General features: G+C 41.5%; 1 protein-coding gene across 20 annotated transcripts in view; it reads left to right on the top strand.

Moving 5' to 3' along the window:
* LOC129865730 (adhesion G protein-coupled receptor L3-like) overlaps positions 1-16,859 on the top strand; it is a 306,636-nt gene that overhangs the window by 273,145 nt on the left and 16,632 nt on the right. For all 20 annotated transcript variants that reach the window (XM_055938713.1, XM_055938710.1, XM_055938701.1 and 17 more), the window contains 4 exons: positions 5,539-5,605; positions 6,714-6,805; positions 15,730-15,898; positions 16,221-16,346. In XM_055938713.1, the coding sequence (XP_055794688.1) occupies positions 5,539-5,605; positions 6,714-6,805; positions 15,730-15,898; positions 16,221-16,346 (454 nt within the window). The remainder of the gene's footprint in view (positions 1-5,538; positions 5,606-6,713; positions 6,806-15,729; positions 15,899-16,220; positions 16,347-16,859) is intronic.

Here is a 16,859-nt window from a genome sequence, read left to right as displayed (position 1 = left end):
CTATTCCCTATATGGTGCACTACTTTTGACCAGGGCCCATAGTGCGGTGCCATTTGTAGGGCTCTAGAAAATCGGGATTTTTTTGATGTTGCCTTATTCAATAATTTATTTTCCCAAATTCTGTAATTTTTGTGAGGTTTCCATTTTTTCCTACCGTTTATTATTATTATTTTTTTTTTCAATCTTAAAAATCACGCTTTTTTAATAGAAAAATAACACATTTGGATGGTTTAACTCCACAACAATGCTTAAACCAGGAGACCACTTTTGAGGTCGGAACAAACATTTTTATGTTGATTTTATTTGTCAAACGTCAGTCAAGCCTCAATCATCATGTCACCAGAATTACACCCTCAAATTTTTGGGGAAAGGAGCATCAAGCTCATACTGTGCACTTTCACCACCCTGTGAAGTTCATCATAACTTATCATCTGTAGCCATTCATAGCTAGAAGGGATCAAGCTTTTGTCAAATTAACGTCAGATTTTTCGTTTCGTAGCAGGTTAGGAGAACCTACGCATCAGGTTAGGATAATTAACATAGCAGGTTAGGAGAATTAGGTTAATGTAAGGAAAGGGGTTAGGGTTAGCTAAAATGCAAAATTGGACCAAAACATCCTGTTTCCATCACAACAGTCGTGATTTTCTTGAAATATACAGTATGACTTTACTCGCATAAAAACTGTGAATGGAAACGTGTGTAGTGTTGTTAGCTATCTGGCCATCCAGAATCAAAACAACTCATGGACTCCTGCCCCATTGAAGCGTGGGCATCGTTTCCGTGACAACGTCAGCTAACCCATCTGTATTTATTTTCTTTCAAAGCCTCTTTTGGCACCATAACGGTGCTAGAGCGTGTTGGTGTGTGATGTAATTGCACATACTCTGCCAAGGAATTTGAGCTTGTAGCTGCGACTGTAGTCTAATAACGCTACTGACACCTAATATGGTTGAAACACGAGTGATTATTGCACTAGGGCCATTTCATGTAAGAAAAATAAATATATTTTTCAGGACTCAGTATGTATTTCTGAACACTCGTTATCGTAGTCCGTGTTCGGGGTGACACAGAATGTTCGGCACTGAGCAAATTTCAGGTCTTGTGAGTGGAAAAATTCATTTTGCAAGCATTTTGTGCAACATCCGGCGTGTGTTACCTGTGAATGCTGAGGCTGTACCCACTTTGATTTTGTAAGTAAAAAAAATCGACCACCCCCCCAAGAAAAGCAACTTCCTGTCTCTTCCCTGACTTTTCCTAAATGTTTGTATTTTACATTGCTCATTTGTCCGAATTGTAGAATCACAAACAGAAAAGTATTTACAGCCTTTTTACCAGTTTTATTTTCTCACACCTATTTCCAACTTAACCCGCCAAGACAATGTGCTGTAGGACGTTGGTACCCAGCCAGGCGCTAATGCGTCTCTCTCTCCTCACTGAATGAATGATAAATAGTTGAATAGGAAATAATTGTGCACTTAACTTCACAATTGAAATTAAATTAGGCCTTACTGAATGGCAAGGAGAGTGAAGCGGTTGATTTTAATTTAGAACAACAATAGTGTAATGATGAGTGTGTGTTATGCCTATTTATCAGAGTTGGCACCCATGTTTGTAGCAAATCATTTCACCGTGCACTTTGTGTTGATATTTTCTTTTACGTTTTACTTTGTAATTGGAAGCTGTTAAGGGACTGTTTTATTTACTATAACTCTATTACTTATCCTATTTATTGTAAGGCAAACGAAAATTGTAAAACATGTATTTTACTCTATCCATGTTGATGAGCTAGGGTAAGCAAACAATGCCAGTCGTGCAGAGTATATTCTGCATTCTATGACACTTTGTCAAGCATTGACAGCATTTCTAGCATTTTCTATGGCTACTAAGCAAAGATTAGTAACATAATATTCTATCCTGATTTTTCAAATACATTTTCTTATTTCTACAATGTTTCTTTAGACCTTCCAAAACAAAATTATAATGATTTCTTTGTGATTTGATTTTCGTTTTTTACTTATATGCTAAAGCAGGTGCAGTCCGGAGCCTGCTGGTGTTCTACTTGATCATTAATTTAACCCACCTGGTATCCCAGATTTAAATCATCCTTGATTAGAAGGGTACAAGGGGAAAAATGCAGTGAGACTGACTTCAATGTCCTGAGTTGAGTTTGAGGGGCCTAGAGTAACCTAAACTAAAGGAAATGCTATTATGTTCTTTTAAATAATATTTTTCTTTAGTGTTCTAATGTTACCCAAGACATTCTTAAACACGACCTAATGATTATTGTTCCAATAGCGTATATCAAATGTGTTGATTAAACTGTTAAAATGTTGATACGTCATAGTCTGAAAGTGGTGTCGAAAATAGGCTATATACTTTTTCAGTAGGACTTTCTCAACCTTCTCTATAAGGTACTTATAGGCTCTGGGGCCAGGTGGTTCTAGTGTTAAGTTACAGTTTCAGACAGTGGCCATAGGCTATTGCGGCTATGTGAGAATAATGTAGACCTATCATAATGGCCTATCAACAAAACATTTCCACATGGATATAGCTATAGCTGTTGTCTTCTATGATATTGCACACAATAGCCAATATGTGGTGTTCAATGTAGACCTCCATTCCATGAGACTATAAAAAAATATTGTGCATGGCTTGACATTAACCATTTTAGACCTGATGTTTTAGTTGTCTGAAAGCTCAAATCACTTCATAACATTTAAGAAATGATCTGTAACACAATTGGCCAAGTAGGTGACTGAAAAGTACATTCTATTGTGTTATATGATGCAAGAAACCACTTTACCAAATTAAATTCATACTCTCTTCCTTTTGGCTTATTTGCATATTCAAGCCTGTCTCAAAACAGGACACTGCCCCTTTAAGACAAAAAAAAAGCTCTTTATCTGACTCGCTTTTTAAAGACTGTTAGATATCTACACGTTCCGTGCTCTTGTAGGAAGCAATCACTCCCTCATTGCTGACCCATATTAGCTGTAACCGGGCTAGAAACTCACTAACTAATGTGCACACGCACACACGGCTCTGCTCTGTGATCTCAAATGTGCATCTAGGCTAGCAACTCTGACAGAGGGTGATGGAAAAAAGGCTTATGCCCATGAAATAGATCAAGGGTACGCCAGTGTGCTCCTCAGCAGGCTCAGCCTACATCAAAACCACCAACTTAGTCTTGAAGTTAGATTTGGTTTGTTGCATTAAAAGGGAGTGTTATTATGTTGATTCAATCCCACTTTCCACAGTAGATGTAAAAATGTATCTATTTAAAGCCAGGAAAGATGGTGTACATTTTAGTGAAGTTCAATCTCGTGCCGGCTGGCAATTATTGAGCGGCTTGGTGACACGTTACAGTATTATTAAATCTCCAGTTGCATTGTTGCGTTTCCTTCCAGTGTTCGAGTACGGCCCGCACTGTCCGAAGCCAAGTGCTGTCCTCTCAATCTGCCTTAAAATGCCGTTGAATTACAGAAAATTTGTTGCCCCTTCCATTTAGCCTATTTGTCAGTCTGAATGACTACAGAGTAGGAAACTGTCATTTCAGATGGCCAAAAATGGAGGTCTACCTAGCAGCGGCGGAGATGAAACGATTAATAATTTAGCTGACGGGTCATGTATCAACTTCATTTTTGTCGTCCCAGTATTGCCTTCATCCGGCATCCGGCCCTGTGTGATCATATCTGGGCCCATTCGAGTTCAATCAGCCAAATAGCGTACTGTAACTGCCATGTCTTGTTTTTGTGTGATGGGAAAGGGGATACATAGTAAGTCGCACAAATGAGTGCATTCAACCAAAATGTGCCTTCCCCATTTAACCCAATATCTCTGAATCAGAGAGGTACGGGGGGCTGCCTTCGACGTCCACGTCTTCAGGGAGAAATTGCTGTTGGGGTTTAACTGACTTGCTCAAGGGCAGAACGTCGGATTTTCTTCAACTTTTGCAAGCTCAGGGATTCGAACCAGCGACCTTTCGGTTACTGGCCCGACGCTCTTAACCCCTAGACTACCTGCCGGAGAAGTGAAGCAAGCGCATGTGTTGATGTGGTAATGGACTGTAGAGGGGTTCATTGGTTAGCGGTAGACTCCGCGATATGACGTAGATCCATAACGTAAACAGCATAGTGGGTAAATATCCTCAACAACTAAGAGCATTGAAACGCAAGGCTTTGGGGCCCTGACTACCATGCTCTGAACAGCATGAAGCGAACACGTGCACATGCGCCGATACTGTGTGTGACTGTTTGTGGGCGAAGTAATGCGTCTCGCTCATCTCAATATCTCCAGTGCTGCTCGTTGCAACGTCATTTCTCTGAGTCTAGCTTTAGCATGATGAGGTTGAACAGTTCATCGAGGTCTCGATAGGCCTTTTCACACTAGTTGAGCTGAGCCATACTGCACTGGCCCGCTTACACATCCCCCATAGTTGCTGGAAAGGACAATGTGAAAGGAAATGCATCCCGAAAGCCAGCATAGTATGGTTTGGGTCGGCACAATAGTGTAAAAAAGGTAAAAGTGTGCATATGGTTGTGATAGTTCAATTTCGTTTTACTTAATGCGGGAAATGGAATTCATTTGAGGTCATGGAATTCAATTGAGGGCATGGAATTTATTCCATTGTTTTCTGTGCAAACTTTTCCAAGTATGAACTGTATTTCTGTGTTCCTATTCAACTCCTGATATGGAATGAACCTCAAGCCTGATTAACATGTTAACATACCAACCTGGAGGTGCTGCAGACAGGATTGTATCAGAGACGTAGAGTGAAGGACTGATCATCCATAGTATCAAATGTATAATTTGAACCATGTTTTGAGGTTGTACAGTGTTTGTTTACATTTACGCTGTTTACAACATGGGAGTAAAAAGTGTATATTTTGGTTTGAGCTAAGCTCATGAGGCGTTTATAAGTTGTAAGAATCAATGGGGATATGTCATTCATTTATTAGGCCAAAAATGGATGTAGCATTTAAGGATTCTAGCTTTGATTTTAGGATTGGGGAGTGGACCTGTACCTAAGGGAAACTTCACCCCCGAGCCACTTTACAGTTTTGTTACTCTGTCCTTTGATAACTCTGTTGTGACCATCACACCCTATAAGCAGTTATGGCACTGAAACTCCAAAATCCCACCCTCCAAACCCTCATGCAATGGTCATAACTCTCCTACCCCCTTGCGGCACTGTGTTTTTGAAGTGCTCATTTCTCTTTGTCATTCCAGCCTCCATGTTGATGTATGTCCTGTGTGCCGGCCTCACCTTACCGCTCGCGCTCTCGCTCTCTCTCTCGCCCTCTCTCTACCCCGCCCCACCCCCTTCTCGCTCTCCCTCCCTCCCTCTTCCCCACCCCCTTCTCTCTCTCAATTTCTCCATCCCTCTCCCTCCCCCGTTTCTTTCTTCCCTGTTCTCTCCTCTCACACTTTCTCTCTATTCATGTAGCAGAGATGGTCAAACAAGACAAGGAGATGCTGATGATGATGATGATGATATTCCATAAATGATGTACTCTCTCTCTTTCTTCTCCCCTCCAGGTGCTGGCTTCGTCTGGACACTTACTTCATTTGGAGTTTCATAGGACCGGCAACCTTGATAATTATGGTAAGCGTCCCTACTTCCCCACTCCCGTACTATCTCATTAACCCTATTTAGCCCCCCAAGTCACTGCTTCAATGGTCCAGAGAGAACTTAACATCCACTTTCCTCTGTAACACCGTTGGGTATAAGCCACTGCTGGTCATGTGTCATGGTGGGAAATGGATGAGGATGTGAATTGTGAAGTATTGCGGTTAGTCGCTTTGCCGCACAACTGACAGAGATGTCTTTGCTGAGGGAGAGAGGAACTCCACTTAGAAATCAGTCGCCAAGTGATGCCTCTCTACGATTTATGATTGATTTTCACCCAGAACTTCCACCTAGAATCGTACACTAGGTTTACTATTACTTTGTACCTTGAGGCACAGAGAGAGGACACACAATCCGACACAGGCACACAAGCAGGCACTCCGAAGCCACAAAGGCTGAGGTAAAATACACACACACACACACAAATATTCAATTCCTAACTTGGATATTTTCAAATCCCGAAATGCATGTCTAATGCTCTTTCTACACGCTCCAATTTTCTGAAATCACAAAACACTATTATTTCCACTTCATGACTCATGCTTTTTCTCTGTAACAACCAGAATACTTCCACTAAGAAAGGCTGACTCCTCCTGGAATCGTAGTCCCTCTAGGACTTGGGGGGGGGGGGGCGGGGGGGATAAGTAGAAGAGACGTAGAAAAGGGCTAGTCTCTTTCCCAGCACAGTGTATTATGAGTTACAATTCAATTGGTGTCAGTTCGAGGGGGCCATACTATTTTGAGATGGCGCCACCGCTGGTCCGTTACTATTTAATCTAAACTGATTTTAAGTGGATTTAACAAGTGACATCAGTAAGGGATCATATATTTCACCTGGATTTACCTGGTCAGTCTCTCATGGAAAGAGCTCAGTGCATACGTGGTAGTAATACTGTATACAGTGTTCATATAATGTTGTGCTCTATTTGGCAAAGTTGGAAACCGCTTCTTGTTCCTACACTACATACTCAACTAGCTCTAACAATGTCTCCCCGGCTTAAAAAAAATAAATGAAAACATCATCTACAACACACAAACTCCCTCTCAGCTATGCTCTCTGCTTTCTTTCACTCCATTCTCCCAGCTCAACGTGATATTCCTAGGCATCGCGCTGTACAAGATGTTCCACCACACCGCCATCCTCAAACCCGACTCGGGTTGCCTCGACAACATCAAGTAAGTCACGCGTCCTCCCATGCATTGGGACCTTGCAGACATGACGCTTGGACTGTACATGCCAGTGGTAACCTAATATGACAAACCAGGTTCCGATGGCTCAGTGTGTTAGAGCATGGTGCTTGTGGGTTCAATTCCCACCTGGGCCACATATACTGAACATATGTTAACTGTAAGTCACTTTTGCATATAAGTTGCCAAACACAAAGATATTATAAGGAACGATTGATCTCATGTACATCATAATAATCCTAGACTTTGAGATGGAAGCTGTATAGTTATGAGATGTGTCGCGGCTTAGAAAAACGTCTGTGTTATTTGTGAACCTCTCAAAACACATCTGAAGGGTGAGAATGGCCATGCAGGAAGTGTAGCCCTCCGGGTTCATAACTCTGTTTCACTAAAGGCTGTGTCACGGAGGGGAGGCAAGGGTTAAAATGAGACGGGTCTTCCGGCAGGCGTCCTCCATTATCTGGAGTGCACGCTTGTCGGCGGCAGAAAAGGCCAAGAGACAATCTGGTGGAATTAACCCGACCTGTCGTCATCCGTTAACACACGGATGAATATTCATAAAAGGAAGTGTTTGTGTGTGTGCACGCCTGCATGCGTGCTGTACGTGTGCGCTCACGTGAATGCTCGCACCCTGCCAGTCAGGATATGAAAATATGAATGACATTATAAATCCCACTGGTAGCCCTTCCCTGCAGGTAATTGACCAAATCGCCCTTTCTTGGCCTCAAAGGTGAAATGTTTTTCATAATGAATCCTTTTTTTCCAACCCTGAAAATGTGGTGTTTCTATGTCAAAAGGTTTTGTTCTATTTCAGTCTGTGATGCATAAAACGTGTAATATTGGGATGCAAACTCAATGTAATAGATTTCAGCTCTATATCTGACATGGTACAGGTGTCTCCTCATTAAGCCCATAACCATGTGTGTGAGGTGTATACTTGTGTTTCAACGTAGATTTGGGTAAGAATACTAAGAAACACTCTGTGTGACCCTGATTGAGCGCACTGCAGTAAAAGATTAACTGGCGTTGCAATGTATGAGTGACAATGAATAAGTATAAATAAATGTGTTTTAATATCAAATGTTATTTGTAACGTAACAGGTAGACCTTACAGTGAAATGCTTACTTACAAGCCCTTAAACAACAATGCAGTTCAAGAAATAGTTACTAAATTAACTGAAGTAACACAATAAAATAACAATAACGAGGCTATATACAGGGGGTACCGATACAGAGTCAATGTGCGGGGGCACAGGTTAATCAAGGTCATTTGTACATGGAGGTAGGGCTAAAGTGACTATGTCTAGATAATAAACAGCGAATAGCAGCAGTGTAAAAACAAAGGGGAAGTCAATGTAAATAGTCCAGGTGGCCATTTGATTAATTGTTCAGCAGTCTTATGGCTTGGGGGTAGAAGCTGTTTAGGGAGCCTTTTGGACCTAGACTTGGCGCTCCGTTACCGCTTACCGTGCGGTAGCAGAGAGAATATCACCACAATAACAATTGGATAGAATGTTGAAGGTTTGGTCATTCCTAGACTTAGTTCATTTAAATTTGAATCATAGATGTGTGTCATGCCCATCTTTGCTGGTGTTGTGTGTTCATTATGTGGTGTAATTCTTGGTCATTTTGAAGAAGGTGGTGTTGGTCGTGTCTTTACATTAGTGCATAATGACACAGTGGGGCCTTTTCTCCTCCATGTCAATACAATGACACAGCGGGGCCTTTTATCCTCTAGGAGCCATGTCGATACAATGACACAGTGGGGCCTTTTCTCCTCTAGGAGCCATGTCAATACAATGACACAGCATTTTTGTGGTGTTGACTTGGGGTGTAATTACAACCAGGTGTCAGGGTAGACTTATTTTGTGGCTAGGCTAAAGTCATTTCTCTGCCTCTAACAGTCCTATATCCTGCTGATGGATAAAGTTACTTTCTATGTTTTACCTGTCCTCCTGTTTGAAGACACTGGTGGCATCGGTGTGTTTTAAGGCGGTGATACTAGTGGCACCATCTCGAGCGTCTTGTCACTGCTTTTGTCAGAGTGGAGTGAGCCTCCGCTGGCCTTGTACTCTCAGCAAGTGTGCACATACACACACGCACACACATACTTCACACACCCCGCCGCACACTCACACTCTTTCTCGCTTTATTCCTATGCGCACACACACACACATTATAGTTCGCATTCTAGCGGGTGTTGAGGCCAGTTTTCCAGAGGATGCCTGCTCTGTGAACTCCAAGTGACATCCCTGTCTAAATTGTAATCCCGAGCTGATGGGAGAGCTGAGTAAACACTCGACTGGACAGGACCGTCTGTATCAGAATCAATAGTAATCTGTTGGATACCATTGATAGCAGTCTGAGACATGTTGGTGTGACAGAGTTTAAAGCCCAGAGCTGTGTATACATCCATGACTCAATAACAACCAGTTAAAACCAGGTTAGTAAATATGATTATATGTAATAATAGGCCATGAATACTGTTGTGCCTCTGCGACTATGGACTCTTATTACAGCAAGAATGACCATCAGTTTAGCTTGCTTTTGTTTCATTCTAGGATCTTAATGTGAGCACCCTGTTGCAGGAGAACTTTCCTTTTTACACTTATAGTGTATTTGAGATTTAAAAAGGCTTCTGAAGTTTGTAATTTCCACTTCCACTGATTTTTCCTTACAAAAAAAGTAGCACCCCTACAAAAATGTCCAATATTATAATCCACATAACAATTCACATTTCCTCTTGCTGCAGGATTATTGAGAGCCTACGTTACAGCCTGATTATAAAATGAATTACATTGTTTTCGCTTTGTCATTATGGCGTATTGTGTGTAGATTGATACAAAAATGTAAATATTTAATCAATTATAGAAAAAGGCTGTAACGTAACAAAATGTGGGAAAAGGGAAGTGGTTTGAATACTTTCCTGTACAGTAGGTCAACCATCTTAGTGCTAACACGTTTGACAACAGCTGTTGATACTGTGACCTGATTTTGAACCTAACGGGTTATTGAGTAGATAATCATCACCAACTGAGTGTTTTTAAAGGCGACTGGAGAAATTTAAGCACACCATTTTTTTTTAAATGTTTACATCTTAAAGTTTAGTAAAGACAGTATTTTTGAACTCCCCTTAGCCGTTTATCAAGCAAGTGTTACAATTTCGTCTAAGAATACTGTGAATGAGTTACATATGGTTCCTTTTAGATGCATTGCCTTGTTCGTCTGTGGAGAGAATATTGACTACCGTTCGTTCTCTGCCTCATAGGATTTATCACGCTAGTCTACCTTGGCCAATCAGAAACCTCACCTGCGGACTGTCTCTCAGACCACACCATAAATGTCACGACCCCTTCTCTCCCAGCTCTGACGTCTGATAGACCTTCCTCTAGATTTATGTATCTCATTCACCAGGACTTCGTCCCAAATAGCACCCTATTATTGTGCTGAGCCTTCTGAGCCCTGGGCAAAAGTAGTGCACTATAAAGGGAATTTGGGATGCAGACATGGTCAGTGTGTCCAATGCTTCCCCTCTACCCTGACAGTTTGTCAAAATATGGCTACGAAAACAAATGTGATTTATGATTTATTACGTTGTACAAATATGGTACAACGTAATAGCCCTAGGATTCTGCTACTCTGAGAACCACACTCTTGGTTACTTTTGAATGGACGGTAGCACATCAGTTCCAAATCATCAGGTTCGATATGATTTAGGCTGCTACTAACAATGTGGGCTGCTACTAACAATGTGGGCTGCTACTAACAATGTGGGCTGCTACTAACAATGTAAAATTGATGGAGATATTTTAGTTTTTTTAAGCCTCGACACCTGCTAGTTGGTAATTAAGTAGGATCTTTTATCTTTCTCTTATATTTTGTGCTCTTTATATTTTGATGTCAAACTTCATTCATTTCATCACGTTGCTTTGTTTTGTAATGAATGTTCTATGCGCTCTCTCACTCAGTCACTCACTCACTCACTCACTCACTCACTCACTCACTCACTCACTCACTCACACTCTCTCACTCACTCTCTCACTCACTCACACTCTCTCACTCACTCACTCACTCACTCACTCACTCACTCACTCACTCACTCACTCACACTCTCTCACTTACTCACGGTCTCTCACTCCCTCACTCACACTCTCTCACTCTCTCACTCACACTCTCTCACTCTCTCACTTTCTTTTCTTTTGATTACTACTGCATGGTACCCTTTCTGTCTTATTGAATCATTTTTTGTTTAGATTTTAACCCCTTATTCTTTCTCTTTCATATTTTCTTCCTCGTGGTAGCTATCGTTATTATGATGGAATCATTATTGTGGAATGGCACTGGTAAGATGTAACATATTTCTACAGAGGACTGCACTATTATGCCTTCACATATACTGTATTGCGTGTGGACCCCATTACCCTTCCCTTTAAACATAGTACTCTCTCCCATGTGGCAGTAGTTTAGCAATTCCTCATCTGTTTGTGGTGTGCTGTGTTGGCGTAACCCGTTGTATTTTCGCCCCACTGGTATTGGTACTCTAAGATTTAGCTTTGTTGTTCCTTTGGCACAAATTGGATGCCATTCTCCTCACTTAACTCAAACTTTTACTAAACTTTGTCGAACCCTATGTCTGGGAACTGGCTGAGCGTTCATGACTGCAGTCCACAAGATGCTGAGAAATGTGCAATTTCTCATGACACGACACTTTCATGACTCTTTCAGCACAGTGAGTAGATGTACTGTACATGCCTCATGGCAAATACATTGAGGAGTTCGTTACATGTCGAGGAATCCCCCTACAATAGACCCTGAAATAATATGCAAATTAAGATGGTATCGTTGCTTTAAAAATGATCCTGTTCCTGCATCAAACGCTCCAAATTTATATCTGAAGTAAACCATTTCAGGTAATTAACATTTCTCAGATGCATAGCTTCAGTTAAACAATTAGCATCCCGCTGAGTAGATCGTAGCATTTTTTCTTTCCTTTCAACTCGCCAATGAGACTCCTTTATGCCGAGGTGAAAGGCGACTCAATTGACCAATTGCGATCAGCTTTGAAATGCATATCACCTCTCAGAATTGTCTTTTGTCTCTTTTCAAAAAAGGAAATTGGTGCCAATTTAATGTGGTTGTTGTTTTAGAACACTTTACTCCTCAGCTTCTTTTCATTTTTGATATTTATACCCGACTATTAACACAATGAACGCTTTTCCCTCGTTTTCCGGTGAATGTGCACAAGTGCTCTTTTTGCGGCGGTGGAACCATTGAGCGTGTCACTGGAGTGGCATCATTGCGAGGGTATTCACTGGCTCAGCGGGAGCTACTTAAGCTTTTTTTGGCAATGGGCCCAGGTCTGTAAGACTGAAAGTGGTACGGGATTAATTAGGAAAGTTTCTCAACTTAAAAATAAATAAATAATAAAATGCAGGAGTATATGATGCACTTTTGAAAGGCGTTTTTTAAATAACAATGCAGATAAAGTACATATTTTGAACTTTTACGGAGTGAAAGCAGGAGGACATACTGGTTGTTGGGGATATCTACTACCTTGAACCATGTTCTTCCAAGATGGCCACACACGGGAAAATGACAATCATCATCAATTCTTAGTTGCAGATGTGAAAAGCTACGGCGTCCAGATCCAGTACTCATTATGTTGAAATATACAAACCAGGAAAGATATGATAAATATCCTATTTATATCCTGTTCATGTCCTCCTTACTACTTTTATTATGTCCTCTGGCATCTCTATCCAATTTCCACTGTTCGAGTCGTCCATCCCTTTGCAAAATGTCCATAGTTCCAGGTCAATATTTCCCAGTTTTTAATTCATTATTTTTGCACCCTCGTCTCTCTGACCGTCCAGGGGAAACTAGCTTGATGAAGTGCCTCCCCCAACAGGTCATTAAGATAGAACTGGGGAAATTATGTTCAATGGTTGGCCCCAGCAATTTCATATATTTATTTTTGCCATCGCACCTGGACCATTTATTACGATTGAGGCGGACACCCACCTGTATTCATTGAGGAGTGGAAACGCCCGAGATAATTAGGTTTAGCACCTGCAACTCACTCACAAAATACGAGTGAGAGCGAGAGGATTCTGGCTGGAAATATGTTGGATGTAATCAATATAGTGTTTTATTTGATCAGCCATTTTTGTTTATATTTCCTGTTTGTCTTTGTTTGTGTCTGTGGTAGTCCCCCTGAGCCCTCTCCTTTAACTACACTATATATACAAAAGTATGTGGACACCCCTTCAAATTAGTGGATTTGGCTATTTCAGCCACACCTGTTGCTGACAGGTGTATAAAATTGAGCACACAGCCATGCAATCTCCATAGACAAGAGCTAGAGCTGCCCCATCAACTGTAAGTGCTGTTAAGTGGAAATGTCTAGGAGCAACAACGGCTCAGCCGCAAAGTGGCAGCCACAAGCTCACAGAATGGGACCGCTGAAGCTCGTAGCGCATAAAAATCGACTGTCCTCGGTTGCAACACTCACTACCGAGTTCCAAACTGCCTCTGGAAGCAACGTCAGCACAAGAACTGTTCGTTGCGAATTTCATGAAATGGGTTGCCATGGCCAAGCAGCCGCGCACACAATATCACCATGCGCAATGCCAAGTGAGTCTGCTGAAGTGGTGTAAAGCTCGCTGCCATTGGACTCTGGAGCAGTGGAAATGCCTTCTCTGGAGTGAAGAATCACGCTTCACTATCGAGCAGTCCGACGGACCTATCTGGGTTTGGCCGATGCCAGGAAGAACGCTACCTGCCTGAATGCATAGTGCCAACTGTAAAGTTTGATGGAGGGGGAATAATGGTCTGGGGGTGTTTTTTATGGTGGGGCTAGGCCCCTTAGTTTCAGTGAAGGGAAATCTTAACACTACAGCATACAACAAAATTCTAGACGATTATGTGCTTCCAACTTTGTGGCAACAGTTTGGGGATAGCCCTTTCCTGTTTCAGGATGACAATGCCTCCGTGCACAAAGCTAGGTCAATACAGAATTGGTTCTTGAGATCGGTGTGGAAGAACTTGACTGGCCTGCGCAGAGCCTTGACCTCAACCCCATCTAACACCTTTGGGATGAATTGGAACGCCGACTGCGAGCCAGGTTTAATAGCCCAACATCAGTGCCTGACCTCACTAATGCTCTTGTGGGTGAATGGAAGTAAGTGCCCGCAGTAATGTTACAACATCTAGTGGAAAGCCTTCCCAGAAGAGTGGAGGCTGTTATAGCTACAAAGGGGGAACAACTCCATATTAATGTCCATAATTTTGAATAAGATGTTCGACAACCAGGTGTCCACATAATTTTGACAACGTGTGTAAATGTAAGCATGTAGCTTTCAAAATCATTTTCTTTTAATATTTGCTTTGGTGTTTTGTTTGATTATTGATTTAATTTTATGTTTTTCATTTATTTTGATTATTCCTGTCAGCTATGAGGATTACGAACCTGAGATCAAGTAAGTAAAATGGACAATCATATTTATGACACACCGTTCATTAGCCATAAATTTTCTCAAAACAAAGTAATGCGTAATGTTGATACCACCTCCTGCCTTTACTAAATGTTAAGTGACGCTCTCGGTCAAGTCGTAGGGAATGCATACAGACATAGTAACACACATCAATATTCTCTACAGTAGGTGCGCTTCTCTTGAAGTCATCTCCAAACCCAGCACCAAATCTCCCGGTTTGTCACGAGAGAAGCAGTCATGTACTGTGCAATTTAAGCTTTGAAGAAAGTAATTATGTTTTCATAAATTCCTTGATTTTGAATGCACAGGTATTTCTGATTATACTAGCATAAGTATTCAGAGCTTAATTATCTGTCAAGGCCTTTGGCACAACCCTCGGGCACCACATTCACAATACTGTGTTCACATGTGTTCATATGCAAATTGCCTTCCAGTGATTATGCCTTATATGCTAGCCCTGAGGTCATACAGGCTGTATCGCCTATTATTTACATATTCATTATACACCAAGTACTCATTTGATATTGGAGAGTTACCTTGACTTTTCACTAGAGTTTTCTACTGCTACTACTCCTGAGATGATAATAATAGTGTGTCTCCCATTTTCAAGTTTTTTAAAGACTATTTCTATGGTCTATTGGTCTGTTACTTTTCAAACACGTAATGGATGCAACACTTGAAAGAAGGCGAGCGAGAGAGAAATCCTAGGTGTCCCCTAGGAGCAGACAATAACAAAAGACAAAAACAAGATTCAATTCAATTTCACTCCTTTTTATTTTATCTCGAGTCGATTTGTCTCCTCTGTCGATTTTCCACTTCATTTCTCTCCTCCCTCCCGCCTTCCCTTCGTCCAACTTTTGTCTGTCTGGTGGACATTTTATTTTCACCTGTTTCTCTTTATTATTCATCAGTATGTTCACAGACCAAGGTTGCAAGTAGAATGGGGGAAGTCTGTAAACTAATTCTTGCAATATGTACTGTTTCAACCTGAAAGTTTGTTTTGAAATCTTTCTTTGCCTTGTGCTTCAGTGAACACCTAGTCACGATGTTCCTTCTGAGTTGTGTACTACTGACAGAATGCTAAGTGGGAAGTCTAAGAACAGTCACCACTTCCTGCATCTGGTCTTGAAATATAGAACCAGACGAAGACCTTTATTATTTAGCTTCAACAAAACATTTACACTTTGTGCATTTCCACCTTTAGCTTCATGGGACAATGACATATTTACATAGTTACAGACTGTACTATCAATTCATAGTTTAACCAGCTGTATGTATGGTGATAATTCACATTAATTTCTTTAAGAAATTACAGCCAACAAAAAGTGAGGGCACGTAACTTAAAAGTTATTGAGTTCATTTGGTATCAGTTCTGAGGACGTCCAGAATGTTGACGTTGTCTCAACGTTGTGTTTCCAGATCGTGGGTGATTGGGGCCATCGCTTTGCTCTGTTTGCTGGGCTTGACCTGGGCCTTCGGCCTGATGTACGTCAACGAGAGCACGGTCATCATGGCCTACCTCTTCACCATCTTTAACTCCTTGCAGGGCATGTTCATCTTCATCTTCCATTGTGTCCTCCAGAAGAAGGTACGTGTTTCCCTCTAACCTTGTGGTCCAGTGCCCGCGTTCAGAAAGTATCTCAGAGAAGGAGTGCTGATCTGGGAATCGTATTAATTGGGATCTAAAGGCAAAACCGATCCTAAATCACCACTGTTACTCTGAGAAGCATGATACAAGTTAGCTCCTCTTACTAAGAAGAGTTGGTTAAAGCACTTCCAGATGGGGAGCAGGCTAATTTCACTGCCCGTACCATCAAAAAAGTGAAGTTATTAACTCACAATCTCACAATCAAAAGTATTGTAGTTATTAACTAGGTCTGAATAGGAATGTGTGAATGCGTGTTTCACAGGTGCGTAAGGAGTACGGAAAGTGTCTGCGTACCCACTGCTGCAGTGGCAAGAGTGTAGAGAGTTCCATTGGCTCTGGGAAGAGCTCAGCCTCCCGCCCACCAGGGCGCTATTCCACAGGGTCACAGGTAGGAGGTCCCTCTCCTCTCAACTCTGTCAGCTGTCAGTGTATTCTGTTGATTACAAGCATATCTGATATTTAATTGTTTCTTGATTCTACCTGCTGGTGTAGACCAGAGAATTTATTTTATTATGTGTATTGTATTTACTTGTTGAAATAGCACATTGTTAATTAATAGTTAACAGTACACAGTACAAATAGTCAACAGTACAGCATCAGCACCTGTCACGATGAAAACTGATTTCAGCATCCATAACCCTTGAATTACATGCAGCAGCACGTTGACAACCTACCCCTGGTTTTCCCCGTGAACCGCATGTGAACGGAAGCGCTCGCAAACACGCTGTCATTTATCGGCAACTCTGAGACTTTTAAATGAACGTGTAATTAGCAAAGTACATCGTAAACAGGTGTGCTCGGCGTGGTTACGATGGTAGGGTTCTCTCTCTCTCAAAATAAAAGTTGGAAGGCGTGAAAGGTAGATTTGGATAGAGAAAGAGACCTTTGAACTTGAAGTATG

This window comes from Salvelinus fontinalis, chromosome 11, assembly GCF_029448725.1.
Source record: "Salvelinus fontinalis isolate EN_2023a chromosome 11, ASM2944872v1, whole genome shotgun sequence".
Classification (NCBI taxonomy): Eukaryota; Metazoa; Chordata; class Actinopteri; order Salmoniformes; family Salmonidae; genus Salvelinus; species Salvelinus fontinalis.
This window is presented reverse-complemented; position numbering and strand designations above follow the sequence as displayed.